Source organism: Vigna unguiculata, chromosome 3, assembly GCF_037176805.1.
Source record: "Vigna unguiculata cultivar grain cowpea cultivar isolate G323 ecotype 2 chromosome 3, ASM3717680v1, whole genome shotgun sequence".
Taxonomy (NCBI): domain Eukaryota; kingdom Viridiplantae; phylum Streptophyta; class Magnoliopsida; order Fabales; family Fabaceae; genus Vigna; species Vigna unguiculata.
Window position 1 is genome coordinate 68,284,604 of NC_140794.1, and position 25,501 is coordinate 68,310,104.

Below are 25,501 nucleotides of genomic sequence, written 5' to 3' on the forward strand. Positions count from 1 at the left end.
CACCCTATATTTTTAAAAATATTATTAGAAATTTTTAATTTTAATTTATTAATCAAACTACTAAGTATCTCAAAATAAAAAAAAATATCGACATCTTAAAATTTTACATATATAATTATAAAAATAAAATTATCCAAAAAGTTTAAAATAAAAATACTTGTATATAGAATTACAAAACCATAAATTTCATAGAGTAAAAGAAATTTAAAATAGCATTTTTAATTCAATATCAAAAAAATGTCAATAAAAATATATTAAAACACGAAAAAAAAAGACGAAAGCAGAAAAGTTAGAAGTAGTCTTTAATATGTAGTATGACTTCTGCAAAAAAATAAAATATATTTGAAAAAGAAATACTTTGATGCAATCCAACCTCAATCATACACAAAAAAGAATGAGATACGGAATTATATTTCAACTATTCTTTTTTGTTAATGTATATAATGATTATTTTTTATTATCAACATCAATGTTCAAGGAGAAATCTTTCAAACAATATTAATATAATTATTTTTTTTGTATGTCAACTGGAAAAGAAAATGAGTCAACATGAATAGGAAAGCAAAGAAAAAAAACTCAGCAAAATTAACTGAAAAAAACAACCAACATTTTTTAAAATTAGTAACAATTGTATTTAAATAATTTTTTCATTCAGTAATAATTAAAATACTTTATTTATGAGAAAAATAAATAATTTAATAATTAATAGAAAGGATAGATATGTTAATCAGTACAAAAATTTGAAATATAAGCATATGATTACAAATATATTAAAATATCGATCTTTAATTTGCTCGGTACTGACTGATTTATTATACCCAAGAAAGATTCCCAAATTAAACGACGAGATAGAAACTGAATTGAATAACTAGGATTCTGAAATAATTACAAATGTATGAGCTATTGATATTTTCTAATACAAATGGTGAAGATGAAAGCAAACTGAAGTGGACTATAACTAAAGCGATCAAATGATGGATGCTCCATTAGATTTCCAAATCTAGTAGACTAGTCACTGGAACACAAGCAAAAGTAGAGCTAAAGTAATTTCAAGTTCAGGACTCGTAAATAAAACGGGCATCTAAATCTATCGGTTGGTGTTAGTAAATTTACAAAGTAGCACTGGTGTTGGGAAGTCTCACCAGGCAATCACCTAAAATGTCATCATATATCAGTCCCTTCACCCAATACGCCCATTTATTTTTTCTTCTTCCCCTGCCACAATACCATACAGTGAGCAACTAGAAAATTGCAATGATGATGAAATATAAAAGGAAAGAAATAGGAATATACCGAGCTTAAATAGTCATCCATCGTTAACTGTTTCCTCTTCTTCAAAGAGGGACTCTCGTTCTGTCTAGACATGGAACGCTTCGACGGGGTCATGCTCTGCAATGTTCGTCAAACTTGGTTACAACAACACTTGACATAAACGTGATTGAAGTAACTCCAATAAGTTTAAAATACAAACCTTAGCCGCCAGTTTCTTCTCTTTACGAGCTTGCCTCTCCCTCTCATCATATTCTTGATTTTCCTTCTCCACCAGTCGAATGAGAGTGTCACACCTCCTTGTAAGTTCTTGTGTTGTGCGAGACTTCACAAACCAATCAAAACGAAATAAGGGAGACATACGAAAAGCTGCCTTCAACTCATCCCAATTACCATAGCCAAGTTTGTGAATCATGCATATCTGCAATTTTTATAGTGTCACAGATAACGCGATATTATGTTAGGTGAACACCAGATAAGGATATAAACAGAAACGAAAGAAAAAAATTTGGGGGAGAAAGCAAAAACATGGTACCATGAATCGATCACATTCTTCGTTGTATAACTTCCCTTTGTTTTGTCCATATTGTATCTTCAATTCTAGCCAAGGATTCTTATAGCGGTCTAACTTCTTCCCAATGGCTTTCATGATTTCATCTTTCCGGGTTATTCTCGCCTCACCTCTTTCAATGTTTTTAATAATTCTATCATAATCTACATACAATGGGTAAATAACAAATCAGACAAACCCCTGACATTTTAATGGGAAACTAAATTCAAGCTTCACTTGGCAATCTAACACGCAATAGACACTTCATATTTTAGTGGGAAACCATACGCGGGCCCATATAACAAACCCGTAGTCATTTAGTGAGAAACTTGAATGTAACTGTCGCATTGGATAAACTTACCATTTAATTCCCTGTATCTTTCTCTGAAAACTTTTGCATATCTTTCAACCTCCTCTTGCGTTTTTCCTTCCATCTCAGAAGCAATACTTTTTATATCATTTCGGCCATACTTCTCACAGGCCCTAATGAAAGCATTAAAATCCTTCCGGCTCCATGACGAAAATCCCTTTGATCATCAAATACCGAAATCAAAAATGTTTAGCAATAAACAGAAATGTAACAAATCCTAGTTTATGAATAATAAAGCAAATTTGCTCACCTCTTCAAGCAACTGCTCCTTCTCTTCTAACTCTTCAGCAGTTAATGGATCTCCAACCTCTAAAAAAGCCAACACGCATGGCATCATTGAAGTGATAAGGTTAAATTACGTTTCCATCCTAGGGATGCTTAATATTATACTCTACCTTCTAGATTTAAAAATTACAATACATTTTTCCAATGGATGCCATGCCATACAAATTTATGTAAAACGGCCACTTCATTTTAGAGTGATAAACAATTACCCGTATTTCATCTATTAACTTTCTGATACTATTGTAAACTAATTTTGCACACCATTTATCAATTTTGAGATTTTAAAAGACAAAAACGTGTCCTAGAAATAAAAAAATAAAAAAAGCATTAACCTTTAGTCTATTGGATTCTCCAAACTTGGTATCCAAAAGTTCAACGTTTGTTCCTATTGATAAGACCTATGAATCAGAGTGCTGGTAACCTAATGCTTCTGTCATGTCTAATGACAGCAAAGAAACAATACAATTCTATCTACAAATAAGTTCAGTTCACAAATGCTACAAATTTGAATGCCCCTTTCCCAAAAAACCATTCTTACCTAATTTCATAATCCTGTTTTCTTATAAGTAAAAATACTCTTTTTACCCTCTGTCCTGAGACAGACTGTAATGTAGCTACCTAGTTAATTATACACAGATCATAATATGGGAGGAGACAACATTCTGTTGAGTAATTACATACCTTCTGGTTCATCAACATCTATGGAGTCTTTCAACTGATTCTTCTGATGTGTTTGCTGAAATTTTTGAAGTAATGTAAGCACTAGTTATACACACGCTGAAAGAGCTAAACTTAGACTTGTCTAATCAGTAAGGTTAGGTTACGCACCATGAGGTAACGAACTTCCTTTTCATACAGCTCACTCAGCCTTTGTGTGTTGAAAAACTGGAAATCATGCCTGCAGGAAACAGAATTGAGAACTCAGTTCAAATAAAAGCACTATACCTAAAAAATATAGGAAAGGCTTTTTGTGAGAAGCTTACAATTGAGGCATCCTAGGTATGCGTGGCTCTTTAGGTTTAGTTGGAGCACCTTGGCGCATTGTTTGCTTGAAATAATCAGACTCTGAATAACTAAAGCCATACCCCCAAAATAAATAAATTTATCAATCAGAGTGACAACAAAAAATCATTGACTCAATATACAGAATGAAAGGTAATATTTACTTGCGCTTCCGTTCTCTTCTTGGTGGCTCAACCCAGTTTTCACTCACAATTTTTTTAAAATCAAATTTGTTTTCATCCTGCAATTAAGGAAAAATAGTACATCCAGAGGTTGGTTAAAAAAAACATGATAAAGGCAACATGGTTGATGCAAAAAACATGGTTCATATTGAGCAAAGATAAAATGTCGACTTACCTTCTCATCATCAAAATCATACAACTCAGCAGCTACAAAATGAAAATATAAAACATCAGTAATTTCAAATTTCATAAAAGCAATATTAACTAGCTAAACAGGAATAAAAAAACTGCGTGTATGCACATTCTAACTGTTGTAGCTTTTATGTTTCTACAACAGAAACTAACATACAAAACAAGGAACATGAAATTAACTACTTCATTATTCAATCACAAGGATAAGATTTCAAAGGGATCAACCACACAATAAAAATGGTGAAAAGCACTTATTTTTTCGCTTAAATGATGTCTACAAAAGTGCAGAACAAAGCACAAAACCTATGGGTTAACAGGAATTCAAAAAAGAAAACTTAAATATGATAGGTAGAAAGGTTACATACTGTCATCCATCTTAAATTTGATAGCATCTTCCGTAAATTTTTTCATCTTAGCATCAAGCTCAGCTGTTGCTTCCTCTCCTTTAGCTATAATTCTGTCAATATCTTCGTCTGTAATAGTACTGTCCTTGGAACTAAACACCATTTCAGCACCAAATCTAACCATTTGAAGCAACTCGTCTTTATTTACAGCTGCACACATAAACAGAATGTACCACTTTATATAATCCGTAAATCTTGGAACAAAAAATAAAACATTCCTGAGAAGCCTTACTCTTCTGTTCAGCTAATCGGCCTTGCTGAATCACCAGAGCATCAAGTGCAAGCTTTTTGTAAGCTCTTTCAATGACTTTTTCCTCAATCGTATACTGAATGCAATTAACATGATATAAGGAGGCATCGACAGATAGATAGTAAAATCCATGAAGCCAAATCAAACACATCTTGAATATCTTCATAATTTCTAGGTTACATATTTTTCAACATCTTTCACACTTTTTTTGCCAATACAATATTATACGATGATTGGTAGTATTTTATTGTATCTACAATTGCTTAGTTATGAAGCTTGGTGTCTTTAATCTAATTTAGCATTTCTAATTTATGTTGAAAAGAGACATTAATTTTATCCCTTGAAGTAGCAACTTAAGAGCAAGAAACTAACAACTTTCAAAATTATTTTGTACCCACAGCCAAGTGAAATCCCATTTCTGTGTCTAGTGCTAGTATCAGTGATTTCAAGACAAAAAGTTAACTAATGAACAGAATAATAAAGTAAAAAATTCAAAACCTCAGTGCAAAATCGAAAAACTTGAACTTCTTTTTTTTGGCCAATTCTATGAGCACGATCCTGAGCTTGCAGATCAACTTGAGGGTTCCTGTTATAAACCCAACAATTATCAACAAACATTTAGTCTTGATCTAAAGGGTACTATTGCAAATCAAAAGGCTGCTGGCACAATCAATTAGAATACTCACCAGTCGCTGTCATAAAGAATGACAACATCAGCAGTAGCAAGATTAATGCCAAGTCCTCCTGCCCGAGTAGATAACAGGAAGACAAATTTTTCACTTCCTGGTTTGTTGAAATTCTCAATGGAAGCATCCCGATCCTCTCCACCAGTATTACCATCTATGCGACAATATTGGTATCCACGAAACATAAGATAATCTTCAAGTATGTCTAGCAGCCTAGTCATCTGGAGAAGAGCCCGGTATTAAGCAAAAATGAAACAAATACACCAGGTTGAATAAAGTAGTAGTCATAGCAAGTAATCATAAGAATCTCTTTCTTGCAAGGAACTGACCTGTGAAAATATAAGGACCCTAGAATCACGCTCTTTTAGTTTTGGAAGTAACTTATCCAGAAGAACCATCTTGCCTGCAAGTGAAATATAATTTGTAAAGTGACATTATCTCATCTAATTGATCAGCCAAAGAGAGACTTTAAAGTACTCTTAAAGAAAACAAAGTTTACCAGCATTTGTGATGAGATGGTCTCCTGTTGTAAAGGGAGGACCAGGTTCAGCACCTTGAAAGAGATACGGGTGATTACAACATTTTCGTAGTTGCATCGCTATATTTAGGAGACGTTTCCGTTCTCCACCTGCATTGACCACCTCCAGATCCTTCTGAAGTAATGCCTTATAATACTGTTTTTGCATTTGTGACATGCCTACCTTGAGAATGGTTTCCTTTTTTGGTGGTAACCCTTTCTCAACATCTGATTTCAACCTTCGAAGGAGAAATGGACGGAGGACCTTAATCATACACAACAAAAAACATCAGTATTATTGTCATGTTATCATAATAGCCCCTTAAAAATAGAAGGTTAAAGGCTTACCTTGTGCAGTTGTTGAACAACTTCTTGTTCATCATTTTCACCAGAGATTTGAAACCATTCATCAAAAGTTTCAGCAGAACTAAATATTTCAGGTAAAAGAAAGTTGAGAAGAGCCCAGAGTTCATGAAGATTATTCTGGAACATAAAAAAGAAATGAATGACATTACTTTCTCAAGTGAATTTACATCATTAACTGTAAACAATGAAAGAAAATTAAGATTCAGATTTAAAACAAGCCAGACCTCAAAACCAATATTTATAACATATAAAGGATCTGTTTGGTGAAACTTCTTTAAAAGGACTTCCAGAAGAAAAAAATGAAATGAATTCTCATAACTAAAATTTACTTATGCACAAACTAAAATAAGTTTTTAGAGGATATATGAAAGAGCTTCTACAAAATTAACTTCCGCATAAGCTAATTTTAGCTAATGAATAAGCTTACTTCTTTTCTAATTTTTTTTCTACAATAAATCCTTTTGGAAAAGTTAATCCAAAGAAGGCCAATGTATGGCTTGAAACATAAAGCCTTAAAATAAAACAAACTAGCAATTAAAAGACTACCAGTTTAACTAAAGTTATAATTTACTCAACGCTTTAATTTACACAACCATATTACGAACATAGATAAAAAACTACCGATGCACGTGAGATACAAAATTTGCCAATAGACCAAATACTAAGCAGTACAGACAATTGTTGTTAATTCTAACAAAAGCATTGTTTCACAACAAAGGGTCTGAAATCTACAAAAAAAAAGGAAGAAATAACAAATATGTAATGGGGGAAAATTCAGCTCTTTCCATCAAACCAAAAAAATCGAAGAAAATAAAAGAATGACAAATCAGAAACTAAACAACTCAGCCCACCATCTATTAGAAAACAGATAGGACGATCTCTTTCAATTGAGGATTTGTTAGCCTCATACCTATTGATAGTACTTCAATTATATGAAAGAATTGGCATGGTGACATTTCTATTCCAAGAAATCAATAAATTAAATACAAAGTGTTATAATAATAATAATAAAGATAACAAAAGAGTGTATTTCATTCTTTTAGCATTAGACACATGGTTCAAATGAGGTCACTATATTGTCATAAATTATGTATAGACTGTTCTTAATGGCTTCACTTCTCCGTTTTCCCCAGTCTCTCTCTGCCTTCAGTGATTAGGCTATCCTCCATCTGGTCCACTTTCCTTATTGGGGGCTACTGCAGATCTTATCCAACATGGTGACACCACCCAAGGCAATTTTGAACTATCTTTTCTACAAAGGGTTGCTGTTCCAGCTGTTATCTCTGAAGTATTCATTCCTAATCCTATTTAAACTGGCATATCAACTCACCCAACACAATTTTCATCTTTTCCAAAACACGTTAGAATTATAATCACAGCAAACTATACCTGTAGTGGTGTGCCAGTAATGAGAAGACGATAGTTTGTGTTGTATAATCTCATTGTTTTTGACAGGAGAGAATTCTCGTTCTTGATTCGATGTGCCTCATCAATAATAATGTAGCGCCAACTAAATCGCCGTAGGGCAGACTTCTCCTTGATTACCATTTCAAAACTTGTAACACACACATCAAACTTACCAGCAACGAGTAACTCTTCTCTTATGTGCTTCTGCAATTATTTAAACCATCAAACAGAAGTGTCGGAAGAAAACATTGATTGTAATTTTAAGCAAATAATTTGGTCCAGCAAAGCTGGTCTCACCCTTTCATCAGGATTGCCAAGGAACTTTATAGCACGTAAAACAGGGCAGAAGCGACGAATTTCATTCATCCAATTTCCAAGAGTAGATTTTGGAGCAACCACCATATGAGGCCCTGTTATTCCTCTGAACTCGTGTAAGTAGCCCAACAAAGATATAGTTTGCAAGGTTTTTCCAAGCCCCTGCAAAACAATATATTTATTCATATTACATCATAGCTTTTATTAAACCTTGTCATCTTATCAAAATACACATCACAAGGCAGTTATTTAAATGAGATTCATCCGAGACAAGAGTCTTCTACCTACCATTTCATCTGCTAGAATTCCATTTATACCATTCTCATACAATCGTATTAGCCAGTTTAGACCAGCAAGTTGGTAATCCCTCATCTTCCCTTGGATACCTGTTGAACAAACAAGCCATGTCAAATTAGAGCGACGAAAAGCTTCTAGAACATTCGATGTGAATACACAGAATCAACACACAAGACAAACCAAACCCAAAATATAAAAACCATGGGCAGTACTAGACAGCCACACTCAAGAATCCAATTAAATGGAAGAAAATACACAAAGTTTAAAAAAAAAATTAGTTTGTTGGCTGTGTTCAATTTAGAACTCAAGCATCCATGTGCATAAAAACCAGCTAACCAGAAATTATGTCTTCAACCACTGGAAAAAATAGAACTCGCATAAATTATTTTGTAAACCAATGCATCCTTAACAAGTACTATTTATCACAGAAAGCTGCATCCCAATGTTCTTCCACGCAATCAAATGATATATGTAGACAGAAAGAGGAAAGAAGGGAAGGAAGCACAAGCATAACAGCAAATGCGAAAAACTATTATAATAGAATGATGTGCCCATGCAAGTATGCACGTCAAGTAAAGAATGCTTACATGAAGGTTGAGACACCAGCCGGGTGTTTGCTAAACCATCTTCTTCCCCTTTCAGGTATTCTTCATCTTCCTCTTCTTCGGTGACCTTTGATGCATGGCGACCCCTTAAATAGACAGTGATTCAATGCAGTGAGTTGTTTTAAATACACAACCACTTATTGTTTTCCACCTTATCAACTACCACTAGAAATTGAGACGCAAAAGCCATCATTCATCTATTATTGTGATTACTTACTCTCACTTGGTAACATTTTTCAACTATTTAGATAACATGGTAAGGCATAAAATACAACTCCTCTTTCAAAGTATAGGATATTCAGGACATTTCAGAAAGTACCTTCCTTTTGTCTTCTTTTGAGAAGATTGATCACCCTTAGCAAAATGGGCAAACAGTTCAGTTTGCTGGAGGAGATACTTCAATCGGCCCTTTCCTCTATTATTCTACATCAGACATAACAGTATATGACGATAGTTCAGTTAAAAAGGCAAACTAACTACATAATATAAAATTAAATTAAATAGCATCTCTGTAATTTAAAGTGAATAAGCAATACACACCATGTCAGCATCAATGGTCGCGTTTTGAGCATCCAATATCTCCTGAACCTTCTGTTTCTTCAACTGTTGCATTTTTTTCAATCTGGCCTTCTCGCGCTTGCTAACTTCAGAATCAACATTACTCTCATCCTACAACCACCAAACAGTTAAGAAAAACACAACACAAAATGAAAACCACACTTCAAGGAACAGACACAGTGAAAAAGACAAAACCCAGGTGGCAAACAAAAACAAGAATATGCAGCTCAGAAAGCGAAATCCAAAGGAGTAGCAAACGGAAAAGATGTAAAGGCAGTGAATAAATTTAGCGCAAAAGTAAACACGAAAATGCAGTACACAAGACAAAATCGGAGAACGCCCGCAGATGAAAATACAGAGATTAGGATTAGAAATCACCTGTTTGTTATCATCGTCGTCATCGGCGGCTTCGTCCGGAGAGTTATCGTCGTCGTCGGAGCTTGCAGATTGCGCCACCGCTTCAAGTTCCTCGTCGTCGTCTTCGATCTGGTGGTTGTCGGCGGCGACTTCCTCCTCCTCCTCTTCATCGGAGGTTGAGTCGTTGGAAACCTGCGTCTTGGAGGGCCTCCCCATTGGTACCTTTTTTGAGATCAAGGGTTTTTTCAAGGAGAGTGTTGTGAGTAGAGAGAGAAAGCGAGCCAATACTTATTTTAAAGCGTGTTGAGAAAAAAAAAAATATGTAGGTTAGGTGATCAAAGGCCCTTGTGACCGTAAGATTTCAATAGTGTGATCTGCGGCTCCAAGAAAGTGGAAGCGAACCGAATATTTCGCGCCAATAATGGGATTCGGGAAACGTAATTTTCCCGCTTGCACACATGGAGTTGGGCAGGTTTGGGCCATGCCTTTTCTTTCTGGGCTTTTCTCGGCCCAACTTCAAAAATATATTGTGGTTCTTCTGCTGTTCATACTGAATTACAAATTACACATTAAATTATAATTTTGTATTTTACTTTTCTGTATTTTTTTTTTTACTTTTCCCCTGAGATTATTGCTCCTACTTCTAAAAGCCAATAATTTCATTCAAATTTTAATTTTAAAAATGCTTGCCTTTTTATATTTTAGTTAATTAATTCTTTTACAGTAATTAGCAAAAACACATACGTGTGTATGTTTGTTCGCATTTTTAATTTTAATTTTTATAAACATTAAGATTAATGATATTTTCTTTTAAAATATTTATAATAAATTTTAAAATAGTTATTAAATAATATAATTGTTAAAAAAGGAGTTTTTATAATAAATTTTAAAATAGTTGTTAAAGAAAAATAATTGTTACAAAATAATTGTTTAAAATAACGGTCAAAATAAAATATATTTAAAAAAACTGTTGTTAGATAGAATAATTGTTAAAAATATAGTTTTATATAATAAGTTTTAAAATAATTGTTAAATAAAATAATGGTTAAAAAAATAATTTTTTAAATAATGGTCAAAATAAAATAGATTTAAAAGAAATGTTAAAAATAAACTAATTATAAAATAATAATTAAGAGTCAAATTGAAAAATGAAAAATTGACAGAGGAAATTTTCTTTATATATTGTTATAATTGTTATAGGTAATATATGTAATGCAGAAAAATCATAAAAGTTTTATAATTTTTACAATATAACTACTAGATTTTGTTTCTCGTAAAAATGGGCAATGGTAATCAATAAGTAATACACGAAGTGAATTCACTCTGAACTGATGAAAACAAATCATCTTATAATATTTTACTTCCTTACTTTACTTCTATATTACTTGAATATTTTACTTCCAAATGTTGCTCACACTCTCAATATTCTTAGGTTTGTTTACTTAAGAAGTCATTTATTTTTGCTAAACTTTTATTTATTATTGGGACAAATAAAAGAAAAACACTGCTTTTACAAGAGTATATACAATTTTTTGTTTGGTAATGAAATCTGGATAGCTTCAAAATTTATGAGAATAAATTGACTAACGAACCGATTAAAAATCATGCACAAAATCGGTTTAACCTGGTGATACCAAAATTTTAGCTTTTTATTTTTCAATTTAATCTAAAATAGTTTTAAAGTGAAAACTATGCTTAATGGAATTTATAAGTTGACATCAACTATTACTTTGTAATAAAGCATGTAACTCAGTTATTTATATTAAACAATATTTTTTTTATCTTATTTTCGTGTAATCGTGTAATGTTATACTATATTGATTTATTTTGTATATGTATCGTAATGGTCACTAATATATTTTACTAATTTAATATAATTATAACTATATATTTATATTTATTTTGATCGTTAAGACTTTAATTTAACTTTTGGTGCCATAAAATTACTATATTATATTTGGTTAAAATTATATGCTATGTCAGTATTAGTATTTAATTAAAATAAGTGATTAACGCTTTGAGCAATTCAACTGTTGGTTGAGTTTTGAAAACATTGATTAAACCAACAACTAACTATAGGTTTTCTATTGAGTTTAATTTCTGGGAATCACATTATACAAAGCATTTGTTTTCTTATGAATCGACAATAGTTGTAAGCAAATTATTTTATGAAATAACTATTTTTGAAGGTATAAAGTGAATGGAAGATGAATAGAAGAATGTGGCAAATAGTAATTGTTGTGGAGTGTATAATATAATAATAGTATAATGTTGGGAGAGGACAGAGGAAAGGAAAATCATATGCAAGACGAACACAAAATGAACAAAAGCTAATCACCATAGACATGAACAATGGGCACTGTGTTCAAGCTATTTCCAACTTAATCATCGTTAGAAAATGACTAATATGAACAGGAAACACCCTGCACTTGCAATGCAACCACAATAATTAATTCAGGTGATGTAACTCTCATCCCATTTCATCCTTTTCTGCTTGTTCATTCGTGCCTGCAACACAAACATGTTTCGATCAAATTCACGTTGTCACTTCACTAATTAACATTCGAACTCTAGTTAACTACCTGCTCAAAAATTCAGATCTTTCTGTTCACTTTAAGAGGTTGTGGTTGCAACATTTGCAACTTCAGGCTCTTTCTCCTTCACCAGATTCTTCTCCTCGTCTTTTGTTTCTTTAACTTCCTCTTCCTTAACCAAGGTTTCTTCTTTTGTGTCTTTGCTTTGCTCTTCCTTCACCAAATCCTCTCCCTTGACATCCTCTGTCAGGTACAATATTGTCAACAAAATAAATTTCAGAATGATCAGAATCATCCAAGGGGTCATGCATCGTCACAACCAACAAACTTATGAATAAACAGAACAGATAAATTAATTAAAAAATTAATCCAGATAAAAAACAAATATTTCGTGAGATTCATCCTTTAACCTTTCTCATTTTCATCTCCCTTCTGTTCCTTTGGTTGTTGTTCCTCTGGTTGTTGTTCTTCTGGTTGTTGGTGTTCTGGATCCTTTGGTTGTTCCTCTGGTTTTTGTTCCTTTGGTTGTTCTTCTGCAGCAGCAGCAACAGCAACATCCTTCACTTTGTGTTCTTCCTCCTCCTTCAAAGGCTCTTTTGGTTCTTCGACAACGGCAACGGCAACGGCAACGACAGTTTCCTCTGTCTTGTTCTCTTCAGCTTCATGGCTCTTCTCCAATGCCTTATCTTCTTCTACCTTCGCTACCTCAGAATCTTTGTTGGACTCACCAACATCCTTATCTTTGACATTTTCGTCGTTCTTTTCTTCGACTTCCAAATTTACATTTTCAACTTTCACATCGTTGTTTTTGTCCACTGATTTTGCATCGGCTTCCTTGGAACTAACGCTTGATTTCTTGCTGAGGAGGGTGGAGGTGGCAACAACATTGAGCTTAGATTTTCCACAACCCATTTTTTTTTTGGCGATTAATTTGGTTGTGGAAAAAAGAACAAGAACAGAGAGAGAGGAAAATAGAGAAGATTGATGTGGAGATGAATCTGTGTTGGGAGCGATTATTATAGGGAGAAGGTGTTTGTGTTGGTTATGATTTAGCGGTGGAGGAATGGCCTGCATGGATGAATAGATGAAAATAGGAGATAAACCGTTTTTCTCGCTGTCATCTATAGACAACTTTAGTTGTTATCATCGAAGAAAGCTGAGAATGACAATTGTTTTGGACCAATGCCATTGATGCTTTTAATTATTAATATAATGATAATAACTAGGGAACATGCAACCCTACAACATTTCCAATGTTCTTTGTTTCTTCATTCCATTCCACTTCCCTAAATGGATGCATGCATGGATTTCAATATTTCACAACTAATAGTAATTATTTCTTAAATTCAATCAAAATATTTATTTAGGCCCAATAACATATTATCTTCATTCATGAACAAAAAATCATGACTACCTAACAATTTTGTTAAGTGATAAGTTTATTTTATTTTAATTTACCAACACATCCAATATTCAACTTCTTTTTAAATTTAAAGTTAAATTTGTGTGTTCAGTAATGACCACAAACAAGTTAATATATATATATATATATATATATATATATATATATATATATATATAAAAGATACTCGTATTAACGAATATTTTATATAAAATATATTTAATTACAAATGTTATTAAAAATTATTTATATTTTATTTGGTATTAGTTTGTTATACTTTTAAATTTAGATTAAATTTGTTGGTTAAAACTATTTATATTTTATATATTTTATAATTTAGTTATTTTTTCTAATTTTAAACTTTAATTCATATTATTTATTTTTATGATCTTTATTTTGTAACTCAAAAAATATAGATTTTTTTTTTCAAATAATTGTATTAATTATTTAATTTTTAAAAGATTTTTATCATTTATTTATGTTTTATGAATAATTAGCTGAATTTAAAAAATTACAATAATATTATATTTGAAAGGGCATATATATATATATATATATATATATATATATATATATATATATATATATATATTCTTTAGTCTCTTCCCAAATTCTCCAGTTTTAAATTTTCTTTATTTTTTTCATTATTTGTGACTGTTCTATTTCAGAATTTTTTAAATATTTATTATTATTATTATTATTTATCAGGTTAGGCTTCAGTTAGTCTAAAGAAACTAAGTATTGTAAATTGTCCTCTTCAACTAATTTTTATTTCATTTTAGTCATTAACTTTCTTTCATTTTTCTTCCGAATTTAATGTAATGTATAATTATTTTGACATTTGTATATTTTTTATGACAATATAAAGGAAACACTTATTATAGAAATGTGATGAATTAAACATATGTATTTGAACAAAATTCATCTTATGCTTATTTAAAAATGCTTACCAAAAGGACATACATTTGTTATCAACAATCTTGTTAACACATTTACTCAATTAATTGATTTAACAATTATATATTTTTTTCTCCTTCTTTTACCTAATTTCGCATAAACAATATCTCACGAACTTGCCAACAAATCAAAGTGAAAAACAACTACTTTTGAATTTATTAGTATAGCATCAAACTCTTATTTTTTACTTTATTTTTTCTTAAGGACTTTGATTGTTTTATGAGAAAGTATAATTTATAGAAAGTTTACTTAAAAATATCCATGAATGAAATGAAAGGCTCATTACTGAATCTCTAACCATGTATTTCCAAGGTTGCTTTTTTATCTATTTTTCAAATGCTATAAAAAATAATTTTGTATTGTAATAAAATTGTTGTGCAACTTCATCTAATTTTCTCGTTATCTAACCATATACACTACATATATTATTTAAAGGAATAACTAATAAAAATATATAAATTATTTAGAAGAATAAGTAATAATTTTGAATTCTAATAACAAATAAAAAGTCATAAAAAAATTGTACACTGAAAAAAAGGGAGGGAATAATAACCTATTTTATGAATATGAATTTCAATGATTTGGAATTCCCCCAGAACTCATAAGTGGGAATACTTTGCATTAAGTTATAGTTAGATTAATTGGGAAGATAAGGTTTTCACCGTTTAATATGTAGAATTTTAAATAGACGGTCCAGATTTGTTTCTCTTTTATCTTTCCGAATTTTCTCTCTCCTCGATGTGCGTATTTTACGCTATCGCCGCCACGTCGACAGCGTCGCTGCCTAAGACAGCCCGACCAGATCTGTAACCACCACAACACTGTGATGCCTCCGCTGTAACCACCACAAGCCACTTCCGGAATCAGAAAAAGTTCATCAGAAACGAAAACCACCGCCTAGGTATTTTTCAAAATCAAACAACCATTCGTAGTTGAAATCAATTTAATTCATTCTAATTCTAATGGAATTTCGGTGTTGGCTGGGAATGCTGGGCAAGATAACACGAAGAACATGATTAACCCTAGCACGTCATGTGATGATTGTGGTGAGAAACGAAGATGAGGGGTAGAGGGTAAATAGGGAATAAGAAAAAAAGCCTTGATCTTTGACTAGGAAAGAATAAATCTAAACCCTAGAATCTGTGACGATTGATTGGTTTTCTGGAATGCTCTCTTGTTGAAGCAACCCTTGTTGTCTGCCATTGCCATTCATCCACCTTATTATCCCTCTCCCTCTCTCTCATCCCAGGTGGCCACACCCTATTCCTGCTCCAAACCGAAGCAGAGAAAATATTTGTTTCATATTATTATATTGCATTTAAAAAATCAGAAAAGGGCCGTGTTTGTGAAAGAGACTGCTTCATTTTTAACCCTTTCTCTTTTGGGGATCACGGCACGGGATAATCTCATAAGTTCCCAATCAAGAAACTCTCATCTTCCCTTTCTCTGTCTCGCGCAGAGGAAACATCAACTCATGGAAGGCCCTGTCAACGAACGTTTTGATTTTGGGAAGATGGAATACGGGTATTATTCCTAATGCCTATCGAGTCTCTTTTATTTTCCATATTTTGAACATATTCATAACTTTTTTTGTTTCAACCGTGGTGATAACAGGTGCAAGCATTACAGGAGAAGATGCAGGATTCGTGCCCCCTGCTGCAACGAGATCTATTCATGCCGTCACTGTCACAACGAGGAAGCGGTATTTTGCCTTCGTTTTCTCGTACTTAAGCTCTAAGGTTTTTCCTTTATGCTCTTATTTCATCTGGGTTTGCTTTTTTTCCCAATCAGAGTTTGTCGAAGAATTCATTTGATCGCCACGAACTCGTTCGCCAAGATGTTAAACAAGTACGATGATACTACATTTCATTTTGCACTGTATTTTCGTCTTTTCTTTTTACTAATAGATTTATATTTATTTATTTCTGAGGGATGAATACGGGACGATGAAACTAATGCGCTTTTTACACCTTTTGTTGTTGTTTCAGGTTGTTTGTTCAGTTTGTGACACTGAGCAATCTGTACGTATTTAAATTAAAATTCGGTTTAAAACTTTAATTGCTTATTTTCTTGTGATAAGCTCCTGACTTTATTTTCCCCCTTTTCACACTTTTTTAACCTCTTCTGAAGGTTGCTCAAGTTTGCACTAACTGTGGCATCAAAATGGGAGAATATTTCTGCAACATATGTAAATTCTTCGATGATGATGTAATGCTTTTCCGAACTCAATAAAATGGCAGTATTGGATTGTTTTTTACTTTTTGAATGTGATTGATGTACTTCTGTATTGGACTGATCTTGCTGTACGGTCCTGGATTTGGATTCTGATGATGATAATAAGTGTTTAATCAATTTGCATTTGCAGACAGAGAAACAGCAGTTTCATTGTGATGATTGCGGGATCTGCAGGTGTGTTTGAGTATATCCTTCTGTCAAGTCATATTCACAATTAAGTTTTCCAAAATTGTGCCTTATGAACTAAGTGGTGAAAATTTGAAACAGGGTTGGTGGTCAGGAAAATTTTTTCCACTGCAAGAAGTGTGGTATGCATCTGTCACCAAGTCTGCCCTTGTACCTCATTTACTTTGCTTTTGCATTCCTCCCCCACCCGAGTTTGGTGATTTTTAAAGTGGATATATTAATACCAGTCTCATTTCATTTCTGAGCCTGTCACTCTTTTATGTAATGTGTATAAGTTGATGATACTGGATCAGATTTAACTCATCTAAGTAATAGTAATTAGTAAAGTGTATCAATATCAAAGTATTTTAAAAATGTGATTAGTCAGTTTTAAACGTTCTGTAGAACTAAATTTTGTCTTGGTATGGTGTGCTTGTTCTTACATCTTGTTGGTTCATACTAGAGTAGAGTTTGAACAGAGCGCCCTCTCTTATAAAGACTTGTCCTGCATTCTTCAACCGTGGATTATTCTAAATGTATCAATTTGGCAGCTGATCCTATAACATGTTCCATTAGTTATTGAATGGAATTATCTTTTTCTTCTTCTTTTTTAGCTAAAGGAAATAAATTGCTCAATGCTCTTTTTGTTGTGTAATGACTTCTGTAGTAATGAACTATATGCTGTACAGGGTCTTGTTATTCAATTGGTCTGCGTGATAATCATTTATGTGTGGAGAACTCAATGAGGCATCACTGCCCCATTTGTTATGAGGTGCTTGCTTTATTTCCCTCCTTTTTACCTGGATTTGGTGTATCTGCCAAACAGAGGATGATTTCTTTTTTGCCATTGGAAACCTTAGATTACTTTGTTAGTGATGGGACTTTATTATGTTTGTGTAGTACCTATTTGATTCATTGAAAGACACCGTAGTTATGAAATGTGGTCACACAATGCACCAAGAATGTTACCACGAGATGGTAAAACGTGATAGGTGAGTTCATTAAATCTTTGAAAAATTCTTTAGTCTATGAGCATGACATATGCTTAACAAACAACTTGCTTTGATACATGGCTTAGGTATTGCTGTCCCATATGCTCCAAGTCGGTGGTGGACATGTCTAGGACGTGGAGGAGAATTGATGAAGAGGTAGCTAATTAAATCAAAGCACATGGATGTTTCTCTTTAAATGATTTATAGATTTTAGATCGTGCACTTGTCTAGTCAAGAAACTTATTATGCTTCCGTTCATTTAAGATATCTTTCTGATGCTTTCATCGTCATGTGATATTAGATTGAAGCATCTATCATGCCTGAAGATTATCGATACAGGAAGGTATGGTTTCATCCTCTGAATTGCTTCTATTAATAATAGGTCTACTTGATTTAACCTTTCCCTTAATGTACTGATTGGCCGTGAGGGTGTTTTTGAGTATGAATGTGCATTTTTTGTCCTTTATGCCTATGAAGCGAAATCTCTTAGCAAAACTATTGAAAAAAAAGAATGAAGTTGATGTTTATGAGAAAACTTACCCGTATGATATTCATGATATGACATTTTAACTCGTAATTATGTCGTGTGTTGAAATGATAATACAAAATCCTCATATGCAAATCAATTATACGTGTATATCTCGAAATAACTAAGCATCTACCTTCCAAAAGGCTAAGAAGGCTCCCCTGCAGGTCTGGATACTATGTAACGACTGCAATGACACAACAGAAGTGAATTTCCACATTCTTGGCCATAAATGCGGCCATTGCAATTCATATAATACTCGCGCAATTGCGCCTCCAGTTCTTCCTCAATGATCGGATTCTTGCGATTCAAAAAGAGAACACTACAAGGGGAACAAATTAAAGTTAGCACATTGGTTTATTACAGAGGATTGGATTAAATTCAGCATCAACAATAATTGTTGTATTGTGTCCTAGATAGTTTCTTCAGGTTATTTTTCGACCTCCAACATGTGGAGTGGTATTGGTTGTCTCTTGGTTTTTGGACAGATATAAACATCTTTATGCTATACTGTAATAGGGGGGGAACTTTTTTCTCCCTCTAAATTGCAGGTAATAGTAGTGATGATGTATTGATTCTTGATGATTGATTGCATTGTCTGCCATAGTGGTTTTTATAATTTGGTTGATGTTATTTGATCATTTTAGGTCTGTCTCGCAGATTGGTATAGACAGTGATTGTTAGTTTTGATTACTCTATTCCCAGCTATGATTTCATAAAGGCAGAAATAGTCGTCTTTTTGCGGTTGAATCCACCGTCCCATTTCTACATTGTGAAATGGTATTACAATTTTTTTCAGATGCATTCCTCTTATTTTGATTGTTGCTAATTTGTACATCAATTTCATAGAAGAAAACATTATGTTTAACATTTTACTATTAAGATTATATGAAGTTTGCAGACAAGCAATTTATTGCCTTAACACGTTCAAAGTGCGGCTTAGATTAATTGGTTAAAATTGAGCTGATTTTATGATTGAATGAAAGTAAAATGCAGTTTAATTGGATAAATTTTAAATCAATTTTGATCCCATTTTTTTTATCTAGATTCGATTGGTTTATTTGATTTTATATTTTCATTTAGAATTATCACGTCAAGAGTGTTAGAAACACTTCGAAAAGTTAGATAATTTTAATGATCGATTGATATCATCGATTGTTGTCGGAATTAGTTTTGGTCAGGTAAATTTGAAACAAATTATTTCAAGATAGTTAATTTATGTGAAAAATCAGTTTATATATTTATAAAAGAAGGATGTATGATGCATAAAGGAAAAGAATAATTAAAGCAATTTTCAAAATTTACAATAACAGTTCGTTTTGAAGAAAAAAAAACTAAAATTTACTACATTTTAGGTGATATCTTAAATATTTAATTTGTTTTATTAACATCTTGTTTCTATACACAATACAATTGAAACTGTAAATAATATTTTAGGTGATGTACTTACCATGCATATATGGAGAGAGTTGTATACAGATTATTTTTTTATCAGAATGTGTTTGGTTTAAAACTTACATTTTTCTCTTTTTCAATAGTTATAATAAAAAGTTCCTTATTAACTATTCATTACGTGCCTTTTAGAGCATAACAAACTAAAAATAATAATAAAAATACAAAATACAAAAGATACAATGTAAAAAAATATATATTCATATTAGTTGTTATAAATGCTTTTGGTGTCTCAGCACAAAAAGAAGTTGAAAGTAAAAGGAAGAAATAAGTTTTATTTTATTTATTTTTGGATGAGGTGCAAGTAAGCTGGTTAAAAGGAACAAATGAACGGAACATGTAATTGATCTGCGAGTCCATGTTAACAAAGGTGTAGACCGTTCCACCAAATCGCTCTCTCTCCTTGTCTCGTAAACCCTGAACCCAAAGGGTTCGTTGCAGCATCTTCCTCCCTAAACCTACTGAGTTCGCCACACGGAACCGGCAACTAGGTCGTGACTCAGTTGTTTCACATTGAGCTATGCAAGTCGTCTCCAGCGCCCGCCGAGTCTCTCGGTTCTTCCTTTCGCCTCATCTTCGAACCTCTGAAGCTCCTCACTCCTCCGCGCTTTCTCCTTTCTCAGGTCATTAACGGAAATGTTTCTTCAAATCGGTGTTTGAATCGAACGATTTAACGATACGTAGTTGTTGAATTAGACAGGGCTCGTGCAACACGATTACCGGCGAGTGACAACTGATCCGATACACTGCTTCTTGTCGAAGGCATTTTTCTCTTCAGGAGTGGATACCGTTGAAGGAGCTCCATCAGGTTCTTCGTTTGTTTCGAATAGGTTGCTCTTCAGATTTCTTTTTCTGTTGTATTGTTTACATTATTGAATCTTGAATGCAGGGGATGTGAAGGAATTATACGATAAAATGCTTGACTCTGTAAAAGTTAAACGATCAATGCCTCCAAATGCTTGGTTGTGGTCAATGATTGCAAATTGCAAACACCAGCACGATATTAGACTTCTGTTCGACATTCTGCAGAACCTCCGCATATTTGTGAGCTTCTATTAATTTTCTTTTCTGTCGCAAGTTATTATAATTATAATTATTATTTATGGTGATGATTCTTAATCTAACTTGTAAACAGAGGTTGTCGAATCTTCGAATTCATGACAATTTTAATTGCAACCTCTGTCGTGAAGTTACCAAGGCGTGTGTTCTTGCAGGAGCTCTTGATTTTGGTATGTGCAATTTACTGGTGCCTCAACTTGTGTTTTATCGTTTATGGAACTTTGAAGTTATGAGATATTGAGGCAACATGGCTAAAATGTATGTACAGGAAAGAAGGCTCTGTGGAAGCATAATGTCTATGGATTGACCCCGAATATTGCATCTGCTCACTCTTTACTGGTATTGTTGGCATGTTAATGTTCGAATTTCTTCGATTATGTTTTCGGGTCGCAGTTGATAAGTCAGTTTCAATTTGCTTCAGCTGTATGCCAAGGACCACAATGATACTAAACTGTTGGTGGAAGTAATGAAACTTGTGAAGAAGAACGATTTACCATTGCAACCAGGGACAGCAGATATAGTTTTCAGGTATATTGAAATTCTTAAAAAAAATTCTCACTTTCGTTTTTGTGTGGAGTAGTCTTTTAAATTTGAATTTGGACTTTACCTCCAAAACTAGTAACTACACATTTAATAAGAATATAATTATTCTCTTAGTTGCTGGCATACTTCTTTCAAATCCAATCTTGTTGTTAGTCCGGCAAACCAGTATATTGGTTGTATGAAGTCAACTAATCCCTGTTTATGTGTGAGACAACAAGTCTGAAAATACAGTTTTGTATAAATTTCTGAGAAAACAAATGAAGGGTGCATTATAACTAGTATTGGGTACCCCAAACTTTTCTTTGAAGCCAAAAGTGAAGCAAATTAGGACAAGAAGGGAGAACATAGCCTCTTTTCACAACTATAAACGTTGTCTTTAGTATTTTGATATGAGATTAAAGCATATAATTAAAAAAACTTGTATTACCCTCATTTGAGTTAAGCCCTCTTGATATGATGCTTTCATTCTCTTGCACATATGCCTCTAACCAGTTACCTTGGTTGATCATTTGCAGCATTTGTTACAATACAGATGACTGGGTGTTGATTAGTAAGTATGCACAAAGGTTTGTCAAGGCTGGTGTAAAACTAAGACAAACCTCATTTGAGACATGGATGCAATTTGCTGCCAAAAGAGGTATGAATATTTTGAATTTTCTTTTTTTTTTTCACATTTTTGTTAGCTTTAATTCAATAGCAGTTTGTCAATGTGGATTTCTTTATAGATTTATAAATTGGCTAGTTTCTACTGTTTTGAAAATTTTCTTTCTTAGCTTTCATATTCTCTTACGGTGAAAAAACTGTTGTTTCTCAGTCTCAAAAAAATTGAAAGAAGCCCAAAAGATATAGACTGCATAGACTGGGTTGTGAATGTAATTTCATCAAATGAGAAAATCAATATTACAAGCTGGCTCTACCATTGGCACTTTTTTATTTACGGGAGGTTGTTGCACTTGAACTGGTATTGCGCATAAGGCGCCTTCTGTGGTTAGCACTGGTGGCCAAATGGGATTGTGGTATTAGAAAATAAAAACTGTTTGTTTGCTTTTATTTGGTGAAATAGAAGGCAGGTGATTTGTTTAAAGGCCTGGGATACACCATAGTTTTAGACAAATGAATTTTAATTCTTCCACTTTATTTATTTGATAGCTTGCATTTTGATCTAATAATATTGTTTTCTGTAGTTGAAAGTTAGTTTTAGATATGTAAATGTGCTAGATAGTTTAGTAATAACCAAGGTAGTATTTCAGTATAATGATGTTCTGTTATTGTGATTGTTTACAGTACCAATATAATAAGACCAATGCATAAGCACCATATAGAATATCCATATCAGATTTGGTCCACTTGATAAACTCTTCTATATTTGAGCTTTGACCGATATAATCAACTGATTGTGTTTATATGCTTGGGTATTCTTGGAGACACTAGGACTTTTAGAATGGTTCAAATAGGGTATCATCTTGACCGATTTAGCAATCATGCTAAGGAAAACTAGTCCAAAATAAAGTTATGCGAGGGAAAATTATTTTGTCCCGACTGTGTCTATATCTTTTTCAAAACTCCTAGGTTCATTTGTATTAATAAACTCTTCATGTATGTACAGTAGTATTATGATATTTCAATATATATTGAGCTTTCTAAAATCATTTCTGCTCGTACCAATTCAGTCATTTATTTATTTCATTTACATTGAAGGGGACACCAAGTCATTGTGGACAATAGAAAAGTTGAGATCTGAAACAATGAAGCAGCACACTTTGGCGACTGGGTTTTCTTGTGCCAAGGTAGCCAACCTATCTACACCATTGTCTTATTTGACAATTAATTTTGATTGTATCACTGTTACCGAGTTTATTTGCTATGCACGAGTTATCACACAATGATTTTGATCGCTAGATATTGTGCTCTTCAAAAGCCATACCATATTGCTCAAAGGCTATTTTATATTTTTGGTGTGTTTTTGATTTATTAGTGTAAGTCTGTTTATTTATACTTCTACAGGGTCTTCTGTTGGAACGTAAACCCAGTGATGCAGTTGCTGTCATTCAAGTTCTAAATCAGGTATGGACTGTATGTTATTAACATAAATTGTTGCTAAAATTATAGCTTTTCAGAACGGGACTTCAGAATCAAATTAGTTCCAATAACACGGCAGTGAAGAAACTATATCCAATTATATTTGGTTAAATGTTTTTTGTTGCTTGATTTTTGTGTGACATTCATAACACTTCAATATTGTTGACGATGAACTTCATGATTGAATTGAGTCGGTATGACCTGGATGTGAGGCATTAGATAACTTTTTATGATGTTAATTCTTCACAGTTCACCTACGTTGTGTTTGTTTTGATGACGGATGTATTGATTAGAATGACTGTTGGCATGCTGAGTGGACTTTCATATTTGTTTTGGCTTTGTTCTGCATTAAAATAAATAACTCACCCTTCTTTTGACTCATCTATTGCTAGACCTTGTCTGATAAAAAAAAGTCAGGCATCAAGGATGAACTTCAGAAGCTTGTATCCGAGTGGCCTTTAGAAGTTATTAAGCACCAAAAAGACGAGGACAGAAAGGTATTATAGCAAAAAGCTATTGTTGACATTTTGGTTCATTTGTGGTGCTTTAATTCTTATATTTGTTTTGTGCTCTTGTTGGCTTTTCTGACAGGCATTAGCAGCTTCTTTGAAGTCTGATATCCCTATCATGGTTAGTGAGTTGCTGAGCATGGGTCTTGAGGCAAATGTAAGTTTGGAAGACCTAGACAGGAAGGAAGGTATTCCACAATAACATTTAGTTCAGAATTTGATGACATTGTATTTCAGAATGTGCTTATTTCCGGAGTATCTTCTTCCGAGGATGCTTCCTATCCCGGGATATAGATAAGGAGTCTGCAATCATAGCAAATGTTGATTACTAAATTAAAATTATTACTTTGCTTCCATTGATACCATTTTTTATTTTACGTCCCCAATACTTAAATTTTTGGTAGCATATTATTAGTGTGACTTAGGTAGTGTTTGATAACAGAAATTTGGATATCAGAAGATTATGTTGAAACAAAAATAATGTGGCATGTGTCCTCTACTCCATGAACTTTGTTTTTACTTTGAGTGATAGTCTCCCATTTTAAATAAAATATACTGTATGAACATGAAGTGATCAAACAATTTACTGATGCCATCGAGTAGGCAATAGAGTTGACCACGAACTTGTTTGTATTCACATTTCATTTGGTTGATAATTCCTGAAGAGAAAGAAAAGAAAATTATATAGGTGTGTGCAACTTCAAAAGAAATTAGGAGACATTTTTTGTAAATAAAGTTGTGATCTTCCATTAAATTTTAGAAAAATGATTCATTAACAAAGTTTTTTTTGACATAATTTGACAAACTACTAAATAAAGTAAAAAGTACTATTTTTATTATTATTTTTTATTAAAAATAAAAAATTAATCTACTTTAATTCTATTTATATAAAGTTTGTCAACTTTGTCAAAACCTCATTTTCCTAAATTTTATGATATTCAATCCAACTTTTTAGAATTTTTTAGAAGACAGTGAAATCTGGTAATATTTAATTCATATTTTAAAGCTCTACAAATTTAATTTTTATTTCAAACTCCCCACCTTTTATGGATTATTTTGGTGGTTGAATTCATGTGGATTTTATATATGATATAAATATTCTTATGAAATGATTTTATCTAAATATGTGAAACTCTGCTGTTTTCATTTCTACTTTTTCTTAATAACAACGGTGATAATAAAGTTCTCTTTTAATGTTTTTTGTATTTATTTAATTTTTTTTCTATTGTTCTAAGTTACTGTTTTCTAATTATTATTATTAGTCTTTTATTCTCCTTTTTCTAATTTGACTTTTTGCATGATAATACTTTTAGGCGGCCTAAATTAGGCCCATCGAGTTTTTAAATATTTTTCTTAGATCATGATTGTAACATAATCCAGATTCAATGGGTAGAAAATACAGTTACTAGACATTTTACGAAACAACAAACAAAAAA

At 32.6% G+C, this 25,501-nt stretch overlaps 4 protein-coding genes across 5 annotated transcripts; 2 read left to right on the forward strand and 2 right to left on the reverse strand.

Moving 5' to 3' along the window:
• Positions 1–836: 836 nt before the first annotated feature.
• LOC114179246 (putative chromatin-remodeling complex ATPase chain) lies at positions 837–9,909 on the reverse strand. The gene is made up of 25 exons (XM_028065511.2): positions 9,634–9,909; positions 9,238–9,366; positions 9,017–9,120; positions 8,680–8,783; positions 8,084–8,181; positions 7,778–7,957; positions 7,463–7,684; positions 6,056–6,190; positions 5,690–5,972; positions 5,520–5,593; positions 5,191–5,411; positions 5,003–5,090; positions 4,487–4,580; positions 4,216–4,404; positions 3,834–3,865; positions 3,641–3,717; positions 3,458–3,547; positions 3,303–3,372; positions 3,156–3,210; positions 2,440–2,498; positions 2,181–2,346; positions 1,805–1,983; positions 1,472–1,690; positions 1,294–1,389; positions 837–1,215 (listed from the first exon to the last, which is right to left on the reverse strand). The coding sequence occupies exons 1-25, from the start codon at positions 9,826–9,828 to the stop codon at positions 1,198–1,200; spliced, it is 3,177 nt and encodes a 1,058-aa protein (XP_027921312.1). The 5' UTR covers positions 9,829–9,909; the 3' UTR covers positions 837–1,197.
• A 1,927-nt stretch (positions 9,910–11,836) lies between these two features.
• LOC114179247 (uncharacterized) lies at positions 11,837–13,168 on the reverse strand. Its single transcript, XM_028065512.2, has 3 exons — positions 12,557–13,168; positions 12,195–12,389; positions 11,837–12,120 (listed from the first exon to the last, which is right to left on the reverse strand). The coding sequence occupies exons 1-2, from the start codon at positions 13,056–13,058 to the stop codon at positions 12,226–12,228; spliced, it is 666 nt and encodes a 221-aa protein (XP_027921313.1). The 5' UTR covers positions 13,059–13,168; the 3' UTR covers positions 11,837–12,120; positions 12,195–12,225.
• A 1,997-nt stretch (positions 13,169–15,165) lies between these two features.
• LOC114179248 (E3 ubiquitin-protein ligase MIEL1-like) lies at positions 15,166–19,042 on the forward strand. Of its 2 annotated transcripts, none has more exons than XM_028065515.2 (13): positions 15,166–15,406; positions 15,965–16,029; positions 16,120–16,207; positions 16,297–16,353; positions 16,494–16,526; positions 16,636–16,713; positions 16,871–16,914; positions 17,008–17,048; positions 17,595–17,677; positions 17,806–17,897; positions 17,984–18,053; positions 18,199–18,240; positions 18,591–19,042. In XM_028065515.2, the coding sequence occupies exons 2-13, from the start codon at positions 15,980–15,982 to the stop codon at positions 18,714–18,716; spliced, it is 804 nt and encodes a 267-aa protein (XP_027921316.1). In that variant the 5' UTR covers positions 15,166–15,406; positions 15,965–15,979; the 3' UTR covers positions 18,717–19,042. The 2 variants fall into 2 exon arrangements, with proteins under 2 accessions (XP_027921316.1, XP_027921314.1); XM_028065513.2 differs by having other exon boundaries at positions 15,174–15,406; positions 15,504–16,029.
• A 1,187-nt stretch (positions 19,043–20,229) lies between these two features.
• LOC114176213 (adenylyl cyclase) lies at positions 20,230–24,421 on the forward strand. Its single transcript, XM_028061170.2, has 11 exons — positions 20,230–20,498; positions 20,576–20,683; positions 20,765–20,919; positions 21,011–21,104; positions 21,203–21,273; positions 21,356–21,462; positions 21,993–22,114; positions 23,176–23,264; positions 23,482–23,541; positions 23,949–24,053; positions 24,148–24,421. The coding sequence occupies exons 1-11, from the start codon at positions 20,396–20,398 to the stop codon at positions 24,265–24,267; spliced, it is 1,134 nt and encodes a 377-aa protein (XP_027916971.1). The 5' UTR covers positions 20,230–20,395; the 3' UTR covers positions 24,268–24,421.
• The last annotated feature ends 1,080 nt before the right edge of the window (positions 24,422–25,501 follow it).